At 45.6% G+C, this 18,024-nt stretch overlaps 1 protein-coding gene across 1 annotated transcript in view; it reads right to left on the bottom strand.

The window, feature by feature from the left end:
- LOC139453812 (dual oxidase 2-like) overlaps positions 1-18,024 on the bottom strand; it is a 71,903-nt gene that overhangs the window by 43,093 nt on the left and 10,786 nt on the right. The window contains exons 5-9 of the mRNA XM_071235274.1: positions 8,654-8,829; positions 3,800-4,016; positions 3,468-3,634; positions 2,844-2,910; positions 152-251 (exon numbers count right to left, since the gene is read on the bottom strand). Of these exons, the coding sequence (XP_071091375.1) occupies positions 152-251; positions 2,844-2,910; positions 3,468-3,634; positions 3,800-4,016; positions 8,654-8,829 (727 nt within the window). The remainder of the gene's footprint in view (positions 1-151; positions 252-2,843; positions 2,911-3,467; positions 3,635-3,799; positions 4,017-8,653; positions 8,830-18,024) is intronic.

Raw genomic sequence — 18,024 nt, forward strand, 5'->3', positions numbered from 1 at the left:
ACGTTTCCATCACTCTACATAAACCAAGACTTTGACATCAAATAGTCGGGCTGGTTGTGAAACAAATATGAATAACCTTTCTGCACTGGGAGATTTTCAGACATTAGCATTAGTGCATTAACTGAGACCTGATGGTATAAATACCGTTTACCTGATTGTCCATACGCCGGCAGGGACGAGGGTGTGGCCGTACTTCATGGCTGCCATAGCAAACTCCTGCGTCACACCTGGATGTACCCTTGGGTTGTACCCTGGGGGAGATGCATATATATAGTTGTACAAAGATCATCTGGGTAGATGCACCTTGGGGGAGATACATGTGTGGGTAGAGTATATATATATAGTTGTACCAAGATCATCTGGGTAGATGCACCCTGGGGGAGATGCATGTGTGGGTAGAGTATATATATAGTTGTACAAAGATCATCAGGGTAGATGCACCCTGGGGGAGATGCATGTGTGGGTAGAGTGTATCTAGTTGTACCAAGATCATCTTGGTAGATGCACCCTGGGGGAGATGGATGTATTGGTAGAGTATATATATAGTTGTACAAAGACCATCTGGGTAGATGCACCCTGGGGGAGATGCATGTGTGGGTAGAGTATACATAGTTGTACAAAGATCATCTGGGTAGATGCACCCTGGGGTAGATGCATGTGTGGATAGAGTATATATAGTTGTACAAAGATCATCTGGGTAGATGCAGCCTGGGGGAGATGCATGTGTGGGTAGAGGATATATAGTTGTACAAAGATCATCAGGGTAGGTGCACCCTGGGGTAGATGCATGTGTGGGTAGAGTATATATAGTTGTACAAAGATCATCTGGGTAGATGCACCCTGGGAGAGATGCATGTGTGGGTAGAGTATACATAGTTGTACAAAGATCATCTGGGTAGATGCACCCTGGGGTAGATGCATGTGTGGGTAGAGTATATATATAGTTGTACAAAGATCATCTGGGTAGATGCACCCTGGGGTAGATGCATGTGTGGGTAGAGGATATATAGTTGTACAAAGATCATCTGGGTAGAGGCACACTTGGGTTATACATCAACCAATTACACCCCTTCTGCTGAGAAATATCTTCTTTGTATACGTAGACAAAACTGACAAGGTCTGGGCAGATCAATTGCCTACAATGCTGCAGCTCTGAACCATCTCCCATCACACGTGAAAGAATCAGTCTAAACAATGTATATATTGTAAGCAAGTGGACACTTGTAACTAGCCCATGCTAACTGTCCATTTAAGTACACCAAATATCAATGATCCATATGTATATGAACTTCTTCCGATTTATATGTAATAAACATATGTGTGTGTGTGTGTGCGTGTGTGTGTGGGTGCGTGCGTGCGTGCGTGCGTGCGTGTGTGTGTGCGCGCGCGCACAGTTATCCTATAAATGTTGTCTTATCACCGTACTCCTTCTAGAGACAGAAAAATTCAATAATATAAATGGTTTCATTGGATTTATCAATAGCACAAGATGTGGTATGTCGGCCTGGATACGTCTGAGGTTGTGTACGGGCCTGATCCAAAGAATATTGTATTGATCATTTTCCATGACGTCTATATATTCTGGGTCGTACTATGGATGGACCTCTGTGTCAAAACCACAAGCATGGCGAAGAAGGTAATAAAATGATCGAGCCACTCCATCATGTCGCTTAAGCCACTGTTTTTGTGCCAAAGTTGGACAAAGCTGGACATCCACTGACAATGTTCAGTCATTACATAATCGACATTTCAAATTTACATTTTGATGCAAAATCATTGACGGTTTGAGTGGGAAGTGACTGGTCCCGGGCATCAAACAGAAAGCCTTCTGTTTCACTTTTAAGGCCAGCCGACTTCAACCATGCGAAGGACTATGCGGGGTTACTGATCTTCTCAACACACTGTACATAAACCCAAAGCAGTGGTCGTTCAGATAGCCTCTCCTTGAAAAAAATGAGTCTGAGGCCGATTTGATAGGGCACTTGGTTGACATTCATTTCTGTATCGTCCAGCAGTACAGAACCATCAACAAAACCAACACTGACATTCAGATTAAGTCCCACATACTTGGCTCGTTTAATTAACTGTGGAATGCCTTGTTTTCATGATGGGTCTTGAGATGCTTAACAAGAGGTTCATCAGACAAATAAATGTGTGCAAAAGTGCACAAAACAATTATGCCATGAAGAGTCTCCACGTTAATCAAATAACCCCCATTATGATTGACATATATTGAGAGAACAGCGAGGGTGGTGGGATCTATTGTCTGACATGATTCCTCGTGTGAGGGTGTCGATACCCTGAATTTCTTGTTTCGTCCAATCAAAAAAACCAAAGAATACGCAAAGACGGGTACAGTATAAGTATTTGTGGCGTTGACTTGATTGCGAGCGTACAGCTCCGAACTCCAAATTTTCTTAAGTCTACAATTGTACTCTGCCCGAAGTTTGTCCTTGATATGGGCATTCTGGAGTTTGTCCCTTACCTGCATTCCTAAGTACGTATAGACCTGACCTTCCACGAGATTTAGTAGCAGTAGTGGAAGTGGTAGTAGTAGTAGTGGTGGTGGTAGTAGTAGTAGTAGTAGTAGTAGTAGTAATTGTGGTGGTGGTGGTAGTAGTAGTGGTAGTGGTAGTAGTGGTAGTAGTAGTAGTGGTGGTGGTGGTGGTGGTAGTAGTGGTAGTGGTAGTGGTAGCGGTAGTAGTAGTAGTGGTGGTGGTGGTGGTAGTGGAAGTGGTAGTGGTAGTAGTGGTAGTCTTAGTAGTGGTGGTGGTAGTAGTGGTAGTAGTAGTAGTAGTAGGTAGCTGATGAACTTCAAATCGTTATCACATTCAGTAACTGACCTTTGTACGCCGGTTTATCGGGCCCCGGCCCCAGGTACCGGGGAAGCCATTCCTTTACAACGATTTTCTGTGCAAATAACAAAGTATTTGGTTTAAATCCCATTATTAAGTATTACTGAGGCATATGAAATATATATACAAATATAGATGTCAAGATTGTTCAGTGTGAAACCAAAATGTAAGGATTTATTCATTATGTCATGTTTATTTCTTGAAATAATGGCGGGTGCACGGTTGGCCCAGTCGTCTAAAGCGCCGCGATTCGCTGTGCGGAGTTGCGTCCCTTGGGCACGCCAGAAACCTATGATTGTGGGTTCGAATCCCGGTTCGCCCCGATCATGTTTCTAGGTTTGTCAGCACCATACCCGTGATCTTGGGTTTCACCGAAGTGGTAAACGTCTGAGACCTGCATCACTTCGGGTTTTCCTCCCACATTAAGCTGACACGCCGTGATATAACTGGAATACTGTTAAAAGCGGCGTTAAACCCAACTCACTCACTCACTTGAAATAATGGCAATTATATTCCGCTACTCCTTTGTGTGAATCTTAGCTTGTTGGTGTCTTCAGCAACACGCATGTCCCCTTCACAGCCACGGTGTCAGCCGCTGACAGTAACCATTACCTGGAAGTGGGCAATAACTCGGCGTCGGGCTTCCTCGAAAACCTGCTCATCTGTCAGTGTGGTGTTTGTCCTGGAGATCTCATCTGCCAAGTGGTTGTGCCATCGGAACCAGATAATCTGCAGACTCAGCAGAAACGGGTTCTCATGGCCTCGTGTGTTGCCCATGACTACAGAGAGACCAAGCAAACATGTTCCATTTGAAGATGACCACTACATGTAGATGCATCAGAATAGGGGTTTGTGTTGTTTAGTAAGTATTGGCGAAGAAGCATGTGTTTTATGTTTTACTGACTGGCTGTGTCATTCAGAAGCTTCTTATATATGCAACTTACGAAAGAATCGGCTGGCCTCCCTCAAGCTGTGATCCCGGGGCACTGGGGGGTTGTACAGTGGCAGGCGGTCAGCGTTCAGGGCGGGGAAGCTATTCTTGACGCCAGCTGGAGACAATCTCTTTAATCTACCACCGCTGAATTCCCGGATAGCGTTGGTCCAGAATCGCGTTGTTCCATACAAAAAACCTGCGTCAAGGTACGGCGTCACCCCATTTTGCTGTAATACCAAGAAGTAAATAATGTAACAAGAAAACAGCATTATTACTATACTATAAGGTGTGTGAGTTTGATATGGGAGGAAAGTTCAAAGTGCAGGTCTTAGACGTTTACGTCCTTTGGGAAACCACCGAGCACGGACATGGTGCTGACAAACTTCTGTCTGTCATCTGGGAGAGTTAGTGGGAGACACAATCTATGTTTTCCAGGGCTACCTAATTGCTGTCTGGGGTAGTTAGGGCAGACTTTCCCCTTGACTACCTACCTACCTACCTACTGTCTGGGTAGTTAGGTGAGCATGTCCCCAAGTCTACGTACCTACTGTCTGGATAGTTAGGTGAGCATATCCCCAAGTCTACGTACCTGCTGTCTGGGTAGTTAGGTGAGCATGTCCCCAAGTCTACGTACCTGCTGTCTGGGTAGTTAGGTGAGCATATCCCCAAGTCTACGTACCTACTGTCTGGGTAGTTAGGTGAGCATGTCCCCAAGTCTACCTACCTACTGTCTGGGTAGTTAGGTGAGCATATCCCCAAGTCTACCTACCTACTGTCTGGGTAGTTAGGTGAGCATGTCCCCAAGTCTACCTACCTACTGTCTAGGTAGTTAGGTCAGCATATCCCCAAGTCTACGTACCTGCTGTCTGGGTAGTTAGGTGAGCATGTCCCCAAGTCTACGTACCTGCTGTCTGGGTAGTTAGGTGAGCATATCCCCAAGTCTACGTACCTGCTGTCTGGGTAGTTAGGTGAGCATGTCCCCAAGTCTACCTACCTACTGTCTGGGTAGTTAGGTGAGCATATCCCCAAGTCTACGTACCTTCTGTCTGGATAGTTAGGTGAGAATATCCCCAAGTCTACGTACCTGCTGTCTGGGTAGTTAGGTGAGCATATCCCCAAGTCTACGTACCTGCTGTCTGGGTAGTTAGGTGAGCATATCCCCAAGTCTACGTACCTGCTGTCTGGGTAGTTAGGTGAGCATATCCCCAAGTCTACGTACCTTCTGTCTGGATAGTTAGGTGAGCATATCCCCAAGTCTACGTACCTTCTGTCTGGATAGTTAGGTGGGCATATCCCCAAGTCTACGTACCTGCTGTCTGGGTAGTTAGGTGAGCATATCCCCAAGTCTACGTATCTGCTGTCTGGGTAGTTAGGTGAGCATATCCCCAAGTCTACGTACCTGCTGTCTGGGTAGTTAGGTGAGCATGTCCCCAAGTCTACGTACCTGCTGTCTGGGTAGTTAGGTGAGCATATCCCCAAGTCTACGTACCTGCTGTCTGGGTTGTTAGGTGAGCATGTCCCCAAGTCTACGTACCTGCTGTCTGGGTAGTTAGGTGAGCATATCCCCAAGTCTACGTACCTACTGTCTGGATAGTTAGGTGAGCATGTCCCCAAGTCTACCTACCTACTGTCTGGGTAGTTAGGTGAGCATATCCCCAAGTCTACCTACCTACTGTCTGGGTAGTTAGGTGAGCATGTCCCCAAGTCTACGTACCTACTGTCTGGGTAGTTAGGTGAGCATATCCCCAAGTCTACGTACCTGCTGTCTGGGTAGTTAGGTGAGCATGTCCCCAAGTCTACGTACCTGTTGTCTGGGTAGTTAGGTGAGCATATCCCCAAGTCTACGTACCTGCTGTCTGGGTAGTTAGGTGAGCATGTCCCCAAGTCTACCTACCTACTGTCTGGGTAGTTAGGTGAGCATATCCCCAAGTCTACGTACCTACTGTCTGGGTAGGTAGATGAGCATATCCCCAAGTCTACCTACCTGTTGTCTGGGTAGTTAGGTGAGCATATCCCCAAGTCTACGTACCTACTGTCTGGGTAGTTAGGTGAGCATATCCCCAAGTCTACGTACCTGCTGTCTGGGTAGTTAGGTGAGCATGTCCCCAAGTCTACGTACCTGCTGTCTAGGTAGTTAGGTGAGCATATCCCCAAGTCTACCTACTTACTGTCTGGGTAGTTAGGTGAGCATATCCCCAAGTCTACGTACCTACTGTCTGGGTAGTTAGGTGAGCATATCCCCAAGTCTACGTACCTGCTGTCTGGGTAGTTAGGTGAGCATATCCCCAAGTCTACGTACCTTCTGTCTGGATAGTTAGGTGAGAATATCCCCAAGTCTACGTACCTACTGTCTGGGTAGTTAGGTGAGCATATCCCCAAGTATACGTACCTTCTGTCTGGATAGTTAGGTGAGAATATCCCCAAGTCTACGTACCTGCTGTCTGGGTAGTTAGGTGAGCATATCCCCAAGTCTACGTACCTGCTGTCTGGGTAGTTAGGTGAGCATATCCCCAAGTCTACGTACCTGCTGTCTGGGTAGTTAGGTGAGCATATCCCCAAGTCTACGTACCTGCTGTCTGGGTAGTTAGGTGAGCATGTCCCCAAGTCTACCTACCTACTGTCTGGGTAGTTAGGTGAGCATATCCCCAAGTCTACGTACCTACTGTCTGGGTAGTTAGATGAGCATATCCCCAAGTCAACCTACCTACTCTCTGGGTAGTTAGGTGAGCATATCCCCAAGTCTACGTACCTACTGTCTGGGTAGTTAGGTGAGCATATCCCCAAGTCTACGTACCTTCTGTCTGGATAGTTAGGTGAGAATATCCCCAAGTCTACGTACCTGTTGTCTAGGTAGTTAGGTGAGCATATCCCCAAGTCTACGTACCTGCTGTCTGGGTAGTTAGGTGAGCATATTCTCAAGTCCACGTACCTGCTGTCTAGGTAGTTAGGTGGGCATGTCCCCAAGTCTACGTTCCTGCTGTCTGGGTAGTTAGGTGAGCATATTCCCAAGTCCACGTACCTGCTGTCTAGGTAGTTAGGTGGGCATGTCCCCAAGTCTACGTACCTGCTGTCTGGGTAGTTAGGTGGGCATATCCCCAAGTCCACGTACCTGCTGTCTTGGTAGTTAGGTGAGCATATCCCCAAGTCTACGTACCTGCTGTCTGGATAGTTAGGTGAGCATATCCCCAAGTCTACGTACCTGCTGTCTGGATAGTTAGGTGAGCATATCCCCAAGTCTACGTACCTACTGTCTGGGTAGTTAGGTGAGCATATCCCCAAGTCTACGTACCTGCTGTCTGGATAGTTAGGTGAGCATATCCCCAAGTCTACGTACCTGCTGTTTAGGTAGTTAGGTGGGCATGTCCCCAAGTCCACGTACCTGCTGTCTGGATAGTTAGGTGAGCATATCCCCAAGTCTACGTACCTGCTGTCTGGATAGTTAGGTGAGCATATCCCCAAGTCTACGTACCTGCTGTCTGGATAGTTAGGTGAGCATATCCCCAAGTCTACGTACCTGTTGTCTGGATAGTTAGGTGAGCATATCCCCAAGTCTACGTACCTACTGTCTGGGTAGTTAGGTGAGCATGTCCCCAAGTCTACCTACCTACTGTCTGGGTAGTTAGGTGAGCATATCCCCAAGTCTACGTACCTACTGTCTGGGTAGTTAGATGAGCATATCCCCAAGTCAACCTACCTACTGTCTGGGTAGTTAGGTGAGCATATCCCCAAGTCTACGTACCTACTGTCTGGGTAGTTAGGTGAGCATATCCCCAAGTCTACGTACCTTCTGTCTGGATAGTTAGGTGAGAATATCCCCAAGTCTACGTACCTGTTGTCTAGGTAGTTAGGTGAGCATATCCCCAAGTCTACGTACCTGCTGTCTGGGTAGTTAGGTGAGCATATTCTCAAGTCCACGTACCTGCTGTCTAGGTAGTTAGGTGGGCATGTCCCCAAGTCTACGTTCCTGCTGTCTGGGTAGTTAGGTGAGCATATTCCCAAGTCCACGTACCTGCTGTCTGGGTAGTTAGGTGGGCATGTCCCCAAGTCTACGTACCTGCTGTCTGGGTAGTTAGGTGGGCATATCCCCAAGTCCACGTACCTGCTGTCTTGGTAGTTAGGTGAGCATATCCCCAAGTCTACGTACCTGCTGTCTGGATAGTTAGGTGAGCATATTCCCAAGTCTACGTACCTGCTGTCTGGATAGTTAGGTGAGCATATCCCCAAGTCTACGTACCTGTTGTCTGGATAGTTAGGTGAGCATATCCCCAAGTCTACGTACCTACTGTCTGGGTAGTTAGGTGAGCATATCCCCAAGTCTACGTACCTGCTGTCTGGATAGTTAGGTGAGCATATCCCCAAGTCTACGTACCTGCTGTTTAGGTAGTTAGGTGGGCATGTCCCCAAGTCCACGTACCTGCTGTCTGGATAGTTAGGTGAGCATATCCCGAAGTCTACGTACCTGCTGTCTGGATAGTTAGGTGAGCATATCCCCAAGTCTACGTACCTGCTGTCTGGATAGTTAGGTGAGCATATCCCCAAGTCTACGTACCTGTTGTCTGGATAGTTAGGTGAGCATATCCCCAAGTCTACGTACCTACTGTCTGGGTAGTTAGGTGAGCATATCCCCAAGTCTACGTACCTGCTGTCTGGATAGTTAGGTGAGCATATTCCCAAGTCCACGTACCTGCTGTCTAGGTAGTTAGGTGGGCATGTCCCCAAGTCCACGTACCTTCTGTCTGGATAGTTAGGTGAGCATATCCCCAAGTCTACGTACCTGCTGTCTAGGTAGTTAGGTGGGCATGTCCCCAAGTCTACGTACCTGCTGTCTAGGTAGTTAGGTGAGCATATCCCCAAGTCTACGTACCTGCTGTCTGGGATAGTTTGGAGAGATTCCGGTCCTTTGGTTGTAGCCAGCCCTCTTGAAGACCATCTCCTCAGAGGCGTCTCTGTAGAGATGTCCCGCGGGTACCCGGATGTTGTCGTACTCGGGGGGACACCCTGCACTTCGGGCGTTAACGATTTCATCAGCAACCAGTTGGCCTGACAACAGGTAACATATTCCAATAATGTTAAATATTTCCGCAACCTTTTTCCGATGATTTCCGACATTCTGGACATTTACAGTGATAATTCGAGACAATTGTTACCATGACAACTTCTTTATGTCCACAAAGGTGTTGGCGCAGTCACAAACATCATGTCTGATAACACTTCGAGTACCTGCTCTGCGTGTGTAAATACATACTGAACCGCAAAAGAAACGTCTCTCCAAGTAACATTGCATGAAAAGTTGTCATTGAAATATCTGGGTAATTTTGTCAAAGTTTCTAAAATTTAACATTACCTTGTCCGGAAAAATGAAATTTGAAGATAAAAAAGAAAGCAGATGACATAAAACCGATCGCCCTAACGCATCACGACAACGGCCATGCTAACCCGATGCACGTGAGTTCCGTGCAAATTGAAATGTACATGCGTTCCCCCATTTCTTGCTCTATAACAATCCACCCAGATCGAATAACATTCATTCGGTATTGAATTGCTACCACATGCCAAGATTGACAAGAAATCAGCGACACCAAGCCCTTGGATGATTGCAAGCTGGACAAACCGCCCGGCAAGTAGCCAATGCATTTCAAGTCCACGTAAGGACCATATAAGTCTCCAGCAACGGTATTAGAAAACCATCACTACAGATGACCGACCACGTAGTGGAAGATCAAAGGTCACCACCCGACGTCAGGATCGTCAGATTGTGCAACAGTTTCTTCAAGATCGCTTTGTTACTGCTGCGGAAACTGCTCGAGAGACCATGGGGACACACCAGCGACACATTAGTGCGGACACCATGCGTCGACGATTGACACCATGGACCCATTCTGACACCACGTCATCGCCGGGACCGTCTTCAGTGGGCAACACAGCACCAGCATTGGCGCCACCGGCAGTGGAGAAGAGTCCCCTTCTCAGACGAGAACCGTTACTGTATCTCAACAGCAGATGGCAGAGAGAGAGAGACTGGCTACGCCGCGGGGAACGTTATTCGGATGCTTGTGTTGTTGAGAGAGACTCGTGGGGTGGTCCGAGCATCATGGTGTGGGGTAGAATTGGTCTAGCTCAGAGGGTCGGCCCTGTGGTCTTTCAGAACATCGGCCCATGGAGAGGCAATGGTGTCACAGCAGCTCGGTACATTGATCAAGTCTTGAAACAACACGCCATACTTAATTTGGCATGTTTCAGCATGATAACGCCCGTGCCCACACTGCGAGAGCAACAAGAGACTTCCTCCAGCAGAATGGCATCAGAACTATGCAGTAAACTTCCCACAGTCCCGATTTAAATCCCTTTGAGCACCTGTGGGGCGAGATTCAAAGACGTCCGACCAAGGCCGACAACTGCAGCTGAACTGCGTCAGGCGTTCCTCAGATTGTGGCCTCAAGTGCCTATGGCCTTCATCAACCGCGTCATCCATTCTATGTATCGACGTTGCACGGCAGTCATCAATGCACATGGCGGACACACGAGATACTGACTTGTGATGCCATTTTCTCAGAGACTAGTGTTGTGTTTCACTTTAAGAACATTTGACACTTTAATTTCAACCATGGTGATCAGTTTTGCCAAGTTTCATCTTTTTGATATGATTCAAAGTATGTTTTCAGTGTTTGGTCAAATAAGGTTTCTCATATATTTACCCATGGTGACGTTTCTTTTGCGGTTCAGTAATATATATATATATATATATATAATGTCACTAATACTGATATGTATGTTTACCTACACCGACTAAATCAAACAAAACTGAATCAATGTATGAATATCAATACAAAACTCTAGTAATGGTATTAAAACTATCACTGATGGACTCAGTCACGCTTAACCAATAGCCCCGATACCTGGTAGCATGGGTGTGTGTTGGGGGATCTCTGTGTGCACATGTCACGTGACGCCATTGGTCTCATTACGATGCCTCCTCGAGTTATGTGGATCAAACGCATGATAAAACATTGTTGACAAGGAAGTGAGACAGCTGTTTAACATAACATACAAATCAAATCACACGTTCCTCCTTCTATTCAACATGTTGACACGCATTGGAAAGTAGATATAATATATACTGTTTACTCACGAGTTTCAAATCTATTACTTGAGAGGGTTCAAATTGAAAGCTGTCTCTTCAGATCTTCCAATTCATGTTATTTCTTGAGATGGCGACATGTGATGAAAAGGTTCATTGCTTAGATAGTTTCGAAACATTCAAGCCTACATGTCACTCCTACACACAACAGACTCTATGCTCTATGTCACTCTCCTACCCACAAGGTCACTCTATGTCACCCCCAACACACAACACCACTCTATGCTCTACATCACTCTCCTATGCACAAAACGACTCTAAATCACTCTCCTACACACAACACGACTCTAAATCACTCTCCTACACACAACACGACTCTAAATCACTCTCCTACACACCACACGACTCTAAATCACTCTCCTACACACAACACGACTCTAAATCACTCTCCTACACACAACACGACCTATAAATTACTCTCCTACACACAACACGACTCTAAATCACTCTCCTACACACAACACGACTCTAAATCACTCTCCTACACACAACACGACTCTAAATAACTCTCCTACACACAACACGACTCTAAATCGCTCTCCTACGCACAAGGCCACTCTATGTCACCCCCAACACACAACACGACTCTATGCTCTACATCACTCTCCTACACACAAGGGCACACTCTATGTCACTCTCCCACACACAACAGCACTCTATGCTCTATATCACTCTCCTACACACAAGGCCACACTCTATGTCACTCTCCTACACACAACAGCACTCTATGCTCTACATCACTCTCCTACACACAAGGCCACACTCTATGTCACTCTCCTACACACAACAGCAATCTATGCTCTACATCACTCTCCTACATGCAACATCACTCTATGCTCTACATCACTCTCCTACACACAACAAACTTTATATCACTCTCCTACACACAACAGACTCAATGTTACTCTTCTACTCACATCACTCTATGTCACTCACCTACACACAACATCACTCTATTTATCATATAATGGGTAGGTTTCTCGGCAGGATAAAGCCCAGAGTTCCATGCGGCCGGCAGCCAGCTAGCATAGTACCTCTGCCACAGGTCAGCGCCATGTGACGATTCGTCACATCTTTAACAGTCCATTCAAGATATTGCATATGCTTTTCATCCGTTTCATGTTTGACAAGTCTACACATTTTCATAAACAAATGTCAAAGAATGGTTAACTTTCATTGAGAAAGTATGCAAATACGTAAAAATCTACTTGTTTTTGCGTCGTTATCCTATGTTTACATTGGTTGTACGTGTGTTGTGTTGTGTGTCACGTGCTGTCATCGAAGCCCAACGGAGAGCTAGCGACACGGTCACTTTGATGCATAAATATATATTGTCATGCAACTCACTGTCGCAGTTGTAGTAGCATATCTATATAGTTATGCAAAACAATATGTTTTTAGCGCCCCCAAATACTTGCATTAGTCCGTTCTATACTGATTTCTGAAAAAGCGCGTTTGTTTACAAACAAGAGAAAAGTCCGGTCACGTGATATGCAAATTAGCCTGTGGCAGTGGTGTTATGCTGAGTCACAACTGCGCCGGAGTGTGGATAAAACCAACGGATAAAAACGATATCCGTTGGGGTCATATGCGGATAGAGATGCAAATATCAAAGGTCAAGTAGGGACTACTTTCACTGTTTATAAACAAACATGGCGTCGCCCTCGTCATTCGGCGATCGAGTCAGAAATAACCATCGGGAATCTGGATAAACTACAGGGATAATTGCTATCATTATCAAAAGAACAGTCTAATATACTGAAAATCAGTGTCTAACTGTGACGTAGCTAAGGCATTTTATAAGTTTGGGCAACTTTGGAGATATAAATTTTGAAACAATTTTACGAGGACACGAGGCCTAGCCAAGCGGGATCAGTAGCCATGCATATCTTTGTTTGTAGACCTCTGCGGCTTGAAACCTTTTCCACAAATTAAAATAGTTGGATTTGGCCGAAATATGTTTGAATTGTTACCTTGTTTCGTTTTGTCGCTGTGTGTACATCTGACTACACTTCGAAACGTTATCACAGGACAGACTGACTGTCAACAACGTCTGGTAATATCTTTATGAGTACTATATTACCCGACGTGCCCTAGAGCTATGTACTGTGAGAGTAACGTGTATGGATACCTCACGTGCCTGTGAAGGTAGTCCGCACGTGCTGTCACTGGGCTATGACGTATGGACCGGCCATGTTGGCGGCAAAAAAAATAAAAGTCTCTCCCCAACGCCTCTGGTTTTTGTCTCTAGTCTGAGGGCTAGGTTATAACAATTGGCGACGAGGTATAAACCTGAAGTTTTGCGAAGTTTGGAAGCGCAGTCGAGATGGCATCGTCTGTATACGGGAATCTTGGCGAGTTTAACGAAACAGTCGAAGATTGGAGCCAATATGCGAGATCTTCTTCGAGGCGAATTCCATAACTGAACGCAAAAGTCAGACCTTGCTGAGTTCCGTGGGAGGTAAAACTTATGGATTAAAAAGAGACTTACTTCGCCCCGAAAAGCCGACGTCAAAAAGTTTTGAGGAACTTGTGAAATTGTTGAAAGACCATTACAACCCCCAACCGTCGAAGATTGTGCACCGCTACAACTTCAACACGAGAGTACGGAAGCCCAACGAGACCATCAGTGAGTTTGTTGCTGTAATGAGAAAACTGACTGAATTTTGTGATTATGGAGCATTCCTTGACGACATGCTGAGGGACAGATTCGTTTGCGGTATAAACAAACAGAAAATGTTATCCAGGTTACTGTCAGAATTGATTTGACATTCACCAAAGCCGTTGCCATAGCAACATCAATGGAAGCGGCTGACAAAAATTCTGCTGAACTTCAGAAACAAACTGCAACATCCAGTGACTCTGGTATCGTCAACTTTATTACGAAGAAACCAGCCAGGGGAGGTAACTACAGTTCTTCATGTTTTCGTTGTGGCGGAAGACATGACCCTTCAACATGCCGTTTTAAAGATCAGGAGTGTTACTCGTGTGGACTTGTTGGACATTTATCACAGAAATGTCTCAACAGGAGGGGAAATGGTCAGAAGAGAGCTTCACATCGAGGTGGGAGACAGAGTCGAGGTCGCCGAGGTAGACATCACAGACATTACGGAAATAGAGCAAACTACATTCAAGAACATGATTCACAGGAGGATTCTGAGGGATTTGTGGATGTGAGTGAAGCATATGAGATGTTCATGGTTTCTGGTTCAGTGAACAAACCAGTTTATGTACCAGTACAAGTCAACGGTCAGGAGTTGAAGATGGAATTTGACACTGGGGCTGCGGTATCCATTGTGAGTGAAAAGACTTTGTCACATCTTCAACAGGGTGTAGAGAACTTGACTGTGACACCTACGACTAAATCATACCTTGGATACACCGGAAATAAGCTTGATCTTGCGGGACAGGTGATGGTGGAGGTTGATTTTCAAGGAGTGACTGCGAGTCTTCCCCTATTAGTCGCCCGAGGGAACCGTGCTAGTCTGTTTGGACGTAACTGGATTGATGTGTTTGATGTTGATTGGAATATAATCAAACATGTGACTGCCGAGGATTCGCAAAGCAGTTTGAGAACTGTGTTGGATAAGCATCCTGAAGTATTCAAGGATGGTTTGGGTACGTTCAAAGGAACGAAAGCAAAGATATATGTTGACAAGAATGCCCAACCGATCTTCCATAAAGCAAGACCAGTCCCATATGCATTGAAGCAGAAGATTGAACAGGAGCTTGATCGCCTACAGAGTAATGGTACCATAGAAGCTGTAGAGTTTTCTGAATGGGCAGCACCAATAGTACCTGTGGTGAAGTCCGACTCGAGTATTAGAGTCTGTGGTGACTATAAAGTGACTGTGAACAAAGTGTCCAAGTTGGATAAATACCCAATTCCAAAGACAGATGACCTGTTCGCAACATTAGGAGGAGCTAAGTTCTATTTTAAGTTGGACCTAAGTCAAGCTTACCAGCAGGTCTTGTTGGACGAACATTCCAAGCAGTACGTCACAATAAATACACATAAAGGACTCTTTCGGTATAACCTTTTGCCATTTGGTGTGTCGTCAGCACCTGGTATATTTCAGCGCATCATCGAGAATACCCTACAAGGTCTTGAACAAGTTCTGGTCAGGATTGATGATATTCTGATTTGTGGCCATTCGAGGCAGGAACAGTTGACACTCTTAGATGAAGTTCTGAGGAGACTAGCGGCAGCAGGTCTGAGAGTTCGTAAGGACAAGTGCAGCTTCATGGCAACAGAAGTTGTGTATCTTGGATACTGTCTGGATAGAGAGGGCACCCATCCAGTCGCTGAAAAGGTCGAGGCCATCAAGGTAGCGTCACCTCCGCGGAATGTGACAGAACTGAAAAGCTATTTGGGTATGCTGAACTATTATGGAAGGTTCATGCCAAACCTTTCCACTGCTCTGGCACCGTTACACAAACTGTTACAGAAAGAAGTACCATGGAAGTGGACAAGCCAACAACAGTCATCTTTTGAGAAATCCTGACTTGGATTTCTCAAAAGATGACTGTTGTCGGCTTGTCCACTGCTGTGTTCTGATAAAGTTCTCGTTCATTATGATGCGAAGAAGGAACTGATTCTCTGTTGTGATGCATCGCCCTACAGAGTCAGTGCGGTACTGTCTCATCGTACTGAAGAGGGAGGCGATCGTCCCATTGGATATAAATCATGCTCCCTAAACTCCGCTGAAAAAAACTATACGCAACTGGAAAAGGAAGGCTTAGCAATGCTTTTTGGTGTGAAGAAATTTCATCAGTACCTGGCAGGAAATCATTTCACTATAGAGACTGATCACAAACCATTGTTGGGAGTATTTGCTGAGACCAAAGCGATACCAATGATGGCATCAGCACGGATTCAGAGGTGGGCACTAACATTGTCTGCTTATGAGTATGAATTTGTTTACAGACCAGGATCACAGATCGCCAATGCGGATTGTCTGAGCCGACTTGCTGCGAAAGAAAAACCAAGTATTCAAGAAACACCTGTACCTCCGGAATACATCATGCTTCTGGAACTGATGGATACTACACCTGTGACCTCCAAACATATTCGTTCATGGACGCGCCAGGATCCTGAGTTGTCAACAGTGTTGAGATATGTGCAGTGTGGATGGCCTAATTTCTGTGAAAACCCAGAAATGAAGGCATACTACTGTCGCCGTGATGAGCTGACAGTGCAGGATGGCTGTGTGTTGTGGGGTAACCGTGTAGTGATTCCCCCGCCAGGTCGGGATAGGATTATTCATGAACTTCATGAGGCACATCCTGGAATCAGTAGGATGAAGGCACTTGCTCGTAGCTATGTGTGGTGGCCTAGCATGGATTCAATTCTGGAGTCAACAGTGAAAAAGTGTGAGGTGTGTCAGCAAATGCAGCAGATACCAGCTAAGGCACCCCTACACCCGTGGGAGTGGCCTGAGGGACCATGGTCTCGTGTGCATATTGATTTACCGGACCATTCCTTGGTCAAATGTTCTTGGTGATTGTGGATGCATATAGTAAATGGATAGATGTTGTTGTGCGCTCAGGTACATCTTCAGCTACAGTGGCAGTTCTTCGTAGAGTGTTCACAACCCAGGGATTACCCGAGATGTTAGTGAGTGACAACGGTACCTGTTTCACTAGTGAGGAATTCAAAGCATTCATGGATAAGAATGGTATTCACCATGTGCAGACAGCTCCATATCACCCATCGTCCAACGGTCTCGCTGAAAGGTCAGTGAGGACATTCAAGGAGGGGATAAAGAAGGTACAAGGTCCGGATATTCAGACTCGTCTCGACAGATTCTTGTTCCGATATAGAACAACACCCCAGACAACTACTGGACAAACACCAGCCGAACTTCTGATGAACCGGAGACTACGAACACATCTAGACTTGACGCATCCTTCTGTACAGCAGACAGTAAAGAAGAGTCAATGGAGACAGAAGATTCAACATGACCTACATGTGAAGGACAGAAGTATGAAGGAACATGACACTGTGTATGTTAAGAACTTTGGAAATGGACTGAAATGGTTACCTGGTACAGTCTCGAACAGGACAGGGCCAGTATCGTTTGAGGTAGAACTGTCTGATGGTAGAAATGTGAGGCGCCATCAGGATCATGTGCGTACTCGAGAAACCCAACTACCCGGAGGCAATACTGACTCTCATTCAGATCAACAGGTAGAATCTGCTCTACCAGAGACGCGCGGTGTCGAGATACCTGCTATCAATGACTATCCAGAGAAGGATCACATGTCAGAGGCGATACAAGATCCTGCTTCAGAGATTGTACTATCAACAGACAATAGCAATGTTAAATCTCCCGTTCTGAGTAGATCTTCTAAGAGGACTCGACATGAACCAAGATATTTTGAGGACTTTGTCAGGAAGTAATTGGTTAATGAGATTGAAGATTGAACTCGTATGTTATTTTGGGTTAAGGTAAAGTTTGCTTGAACAGTAGAAGTTTACATATTTCTCTTATGGCAAATACCTACTAAATCTAGAGAATGATTTTTGTAGATGGCTTTCTTTGTGTACAAATGTTGAGAAGCACCTTGGCACTTTTAATGTAGATATGTTTGGTTTAGAAATGTTTCCATCTAAAGAGGGAGGAATGTAATATCTTTATGAGTACTATATTACCCGACGTGCCCTAGAGCTATGTACTGTGAGAGTAACGTGTATGGATACCTCACGTGCCTGTGAAGGTAGTCCGCACGTGCTGTCACTGGGATATGACGTATGGACCGGCCATGTTGGCGGCAAAAAAAAATAAAAGTCTCTCCCCAACGCCTCTGGTTTTTGTCTCCAGTCTGAGGGCTAGGTTATAACAGTGTACATCTGACTACACTTCTTAACGTTATCACAGGACAGACTGACTGTCAACAACGTCTGACCGTGGCCGTGACGTCTCATGGACTAGGGTTAGAGTAGCTTCCCTTTGACAAAGGGCAGTTACTCTAGCGGACAGACCGATGGATTTCCGCGAAAGGCAATTAAAAACAATTTTTGTTTTGCGTATATGCTGCTTCGCCACTGTATAAGAAATAGATTTCAGTTGGAACTATATTGGCTACTGTCACTG

This window comes from Haliotis cracherodii, unplaced genomic scaffold, assembly GCF_022045235.1.
Source record: "Haliotis cracherodii isolate W230 unplaced genomic scaffold, xgHalCrac1.p SCAF_1, whole genome shotgun sequence".
NCBI classification, from domain to species: Eukaryota; Metazoa; Mollusca; class Gastropoda; order Lepetellida; family Haliotidae; genus Haliotis; species Haliotis cracherodii.